We start from the raw sequence: 4736 nt of genomic DNA on the forward strand, positions 1-4736 counted from the left end.
GGGTGCAAAAAATAGTGACTGGCTTAAATCATAGACTGCACTGCCACGTGTTCAAGGCCCTGGAGTGGGACCTAAATCTCAGACCTGTTGACTCAAGAGGCGAGAGCGCCCGCCACTGAGCCAAGGCTGACACTAAGCTACTTGTTTTCACATCTGATTGTTGGCACTGTTCCTTGAAGCTGTTGGTCCTCTGTTGCTAGTTTTCTATATCGACATGTTTGACTATATTTTATTCTCTCTCTTCTGTTTGCCCCTTCTCCACTCTAGTATTTGAAATCCTCCCTAGCCTCTGTTGATGAGGCGGACTAATAGTTTTTTTTAGCTTTTGAGTTACGGGCAAAGTATTTGGTTGTCGTTGAATCGTCGGAAACGATGACAGGTTTTCTGACAGATTGAACAGGAAACACGCTGTTTAGTAGCATTTCACTCTGTTCCAGTGTCAGGAATCTATGTCCTTTCACAATCTCTAAAGCTTTCTCATGTTTAAACCAAGTCAATGACGGAAAAGAGGATTCGCTGAATCTGTCTCTAAACTCGCGGCGTTGCAGCCATGCCTTTATCATTGAATGTTTTAAACACGTTTTACAGCGACGCTAATCCGACTGGTACATCCTGCATGTAACTGGGATTTAACTGAGCCCTGATTGCATTCGGAAGGCAACGTTTTAATGGAAAATCGTTAAAAATAGAATTAACAGAGGAATATACGCGGGACTTGTCTATGTCACAATTTTTTGCACTCTGATGAATTTAGTTGTAAATCCGATTCCCTGCCCCAAAATAAAACACGTCGCTTTGTGGCGGATTTTTCATTTTTTGTCCTTGCAGGGTAACTTGCTGGAAGACAGGGAAGATTGTGTTTATTTTGTATTAAGCTCCTGCTGTAAGTCGCCAACTGCACGCCCGGCGAAAGGATGCTCTGGGCGCACCTGGCAAGCGATGCCGAGTTGGTTCGTGTATTATTTACAGAGATATACAGCAAGGTAACCGGGTCCCTTTTCCCACCGACACGCACTGAGCACTTAAACCCAGCCCACTGTTTGACACCTCATCCTGATCTTACCCCCCGCCCCGCCCTGCCTGAAAGACTTATCTTCAAAATCCAACCTACCTCGGAAATCCCTGCTGAATTTTTGCAGCAACCCATCAGTCACAAGCTCTTGGATTTCCGCTGGACTCCCTCTCCCGCACCCCCATCCTCGGTCAGTTTGGATCTCAGTCTCCTTGTCATCTCACCGTTCACTGCCAAGATTGTGGATCCTTGCTGAAACGTCCGGCCAGCAAACAGACCCAGAACACAAGGTGAGACCCCAGGACAGGTAATTGCTGCATTGCAAGCAAAACAGTTATTGTACAGTCAATTACCTTGTGTGTTTCACAATATATCCAAAATACAATCAACATCTAAAGATTAAATATATATACATGTCTAATACATTGATATCTTTTATATGTATGTGTCATTTGACATTTGCTTTGTGAAAACCATGGTCAGATTAATAAACCTGCTAATGATAGTTGTAAAGATACAGATATTGGTGCTTATAATGACTGACATCAATTTAGTTAAACCTTAGTGCGATCTAAGCACTGACAATATATTTGCTACGGCAGTTAATTTTTTTTAACAAGGTAAAAGTGCTTCCCTGGGAAAACAAACAATATCTTGTTTCCCAGGACAGTCCTATGCTGATTAGTGTTTACTCAAACCTATCTGTATAATCCTGGAAATTAATAAAATACACGGCTTTACATTACGGTATATATTATCAGTGCATGGATTATATTGGAAGATGCAATTAGATGGATATCAGTCAGTAAATAAGAATACAATCCAGATGAAAAATATTTTATTTCACTTGATTACTTAATTATTTACATTCTGATTGCACCCTTAAGGCTGGAATTGAAAAGTAGAAACAGCACAATTATAAACCAGAGGAAGAGACTGCACCAAATGACTTGGGAGTTTCAGAGCTTCCCACTCCAACCTTCCGATTTCAATTTTAAAAGTATAGTTGAAGATGATTCCCCCTGCAATGCTGTTGCTTATTTTTCACTTCACTGTTATAAGTTCCACATCTGAGACCTGGTCCTTGTGTCCCAGAGGGTGTGATTGTAGAAAGAGCCTCAAGTACATAAACTGCTCAGCTGCTCCACTCCACCAGATCCCCACCAGCTTACCAACAGATACAGAGCACCTGGACCTCTCCAAGAATAACCTGACCATTCTCCCAGCCAAAGCCTTCCAGTTCCTCTGGAAAATGAATATTCTCCTCATTAGCTCCAGCAATGTCAAGGAAGTGGAGGATGGTGCCTTCACCGCACTGGAGAGCCTATGGAGGCTTGATCTCCAGAGAAATGACATCAGGCAGCTAGGCAACAGCTTTTCCATTGGCCTTTCCTTTCTCAATGAGCTAATACTATCAGACAACAATTTAGAGGAGCTCAATTCACAAATGTTCCAGTACCTAGACAATTTGCAGAAACTCTACTTGAATAATAACCAGATCTCTGACATACCAAGTGGAGCTTTCAGAAGTATGACAAGGCTACGGCAGCTGCACCTTCAGAATAATCGTCTCGATAACTTAAATGATGGTGTGTTCTTCATGCTTCAAAGTTTGGAGGTGTTAAATCTTCAGGGTAATCAAATCAAAGATGTTGACACTGGCGTTTTCATGCCATTGACAAGCTTGACACTCTTAAATCTGACCCAAAATGGATTGGAACGAATTAAGTTCAAGACTTTCTTGGGTATTCAGACTTGGGGTACTCATATTTTGCTGTCTGAGAATAACTGGACCTGTGACTGCGAGCTCCAGAGGGTTTTTGGTAAGCTGCACAGCGTCCAGCGCCTGATTGTGGATGACTATGACAACGTGATCTGCTTGGAGCCACCAGCATTGAGGGATTTGCCTTTAGCATCTGTTGACACTCAGTTGTGCATAGCAGAGACTGCCACAGTCCTGGTCATCACTGTTACAGTCTTCATCACTGTAGTAGCTGCCGTTGTAATGGCTGAGAGGAACAGAAAGAAACGAACAGGAAAACACTGGAGTGAGGAAAGCGAAGACATCGATTCACAAGATTAATGTACATAATTCAGTGGACAAGAGTAAGGTTAGGTCACATATCTTCCTCAATGGGTCACAGGGTAGATGAGCCACATGGTGTGGCACTTAGCTATCTAGACGTGGAAGATCCCAGGTTTACTCCATTGTCTGGGTTGAGTTAGCCAAACTGGGTGTGCTGCAACTGACCTCGATGTCCCCAGATGAGGCAAGGGGATAAATCAGCCTATTCCTGCCTTGCCATATAGTGATTTACCCTGGAATTGTGTTTGTGTGGAAACTGGGTGGGGACAGGAGTGGATTAAGCTGTTAAGTAGTCCTAGCACTTGCTGTCTATGGTCACACAAGGGGGAGGTGTTGGACAGCAACTTCATCAGTTGCTGTCTTCACACGTGGTGGGTTGGGGCAGAAAATTGAGAGGCAGAAAAGGAAGGGATAGGCCACAATATATACAGGCGTGTCAACACTCAGTGGGTATTTATTGGACATCCTGGAGAGTTGTGTGTTGGACATCTTGGGGAGTTAAGTGTTAATAGTCAAACTCTCTTGTATCTTGGAGCAACAGGCTTTCCAATATAAACAGGGTGGCTTTGATATATCAGAAATGCTTGTGCAAAAAAATACATGATAGTAATGACGTCAGCCATGAGTGAGTAACGTGTAACTTTAGGGGTTAGGATAATAAACATAGGTAGAGTTATCCATTAACTATAGTATAGAAAGATAACGGTAGATAAAGCCTGTTCTTCAAAGATGTTAAGAAGAGTTACATCAGGAAGCCTTGTTTGAGGGAAGTAGCTTTGGAGTAAACAGCTCCAACAGTTTACGTGAATAGTTTGTCTTCAAAGGATTTGAGAATAGATACGTCATGAGGTCTTATTGTGACATGTACCTTTGATGTAGGCAAAAGATGATGTATAAAGGAGCATGATTTTCAACAGGTTTTCAGAGACCTCAAAAGATACAGAAACTGAAAAGCTGCTCTCTCTGTATATAGGCTGATTACTGTGCTGTATATCAATATATGAATAAAGTCTGTTCCATATATTACACTATAAAGTGTCTCATGCTTACTCGAAACGTGTTGTTATGAACCAGAGGAGGATGGAAATTGAATGCTAACAATATCAAAAGTCAACCATGTAATGCTGGGTTTCAGTCACACAGGTATGCATCTACCACTCTAAACTATGATATATATATAATATGAAAAATGGGTAAAGTTGTACCATTAAGGAAAGAACTTGCATTAATATAGCACCTTTCAGGTTCTCAGGATATCCTTAACTGCCAATGAAGTGCCGTCACTGTTGTAATGTAGGAAATGCAGCAGATAAATTGCATACACCATAGCCCCACAAACAACAATGAGATAAATGGTGAGGCAATTTGTTTTTAGTGATGTTGGTTGAGGGAAAAATATTGGCCAGGTCACTGGGGAGAACTCTGCTCTTCTTCGAATGGTGCCATGGGATCTTTTATGTCCACCTGAGAGGGCTTGGTTTAATGTCTCATTGAAAGACAGCATAGCACTCTCTCAGTACTGCACTAGGGTTTCAGCCTGGATTATCTGGTAAAGTCTCTGGAGTGGGACTTGAGTCCACAATCTTCTAACTCAGAGGGAAGAATGCTACCACTGAGCCAAGGCTGACACCTATTCAT

The 4736-nt window shown here is 42.1% G+C and overlaps 1 protein-coding gene across 1 annotated transcript; it reads left to right on the forward strand.

Moving 5' to 3' along the window:
* The first annotated feature begins 998 nt into the window (after nucleotides 1–998).
* LOC147120092 (uncharacterized) lies at nucleotides 999–4109 on the forward strand. Its single transcript, XM_085983803.1, has 2 exons — nucleotides 999–1302; nucleotides 1900–4109. The coding sequence occupies exon 2, from the start codon at nucleotides 2025–2027 to the stop codon at nucleotides 3093–3095; it is 1071 nt and encodes a 356-aa protein (XP_085839929.1). The 5' UTR covers nucleotides 999–1302; nucleotides 1900–2024; the 3' UTR covers nucleotides 3096–4109.
* Nucleotides 4110–4736: the final 627 nt, after the last annotated feature.

The sequence above is a fragment of the Somniosus microcephalus genome, chromosome 4 (genome assembly GCF_052327205.1).
Source record: "Somniosus microcephalus isolate GS21.2 chromosome 4, FLI_Smic_1.0, whole genome shotgun sequence".
NCBI classification, from domain to species: Eukaryota; Metazoa; Chordata; class Chondrichthyes; order Squaliformes; family Somniosidae; genus Somniosus; species Somniosus microcephalus.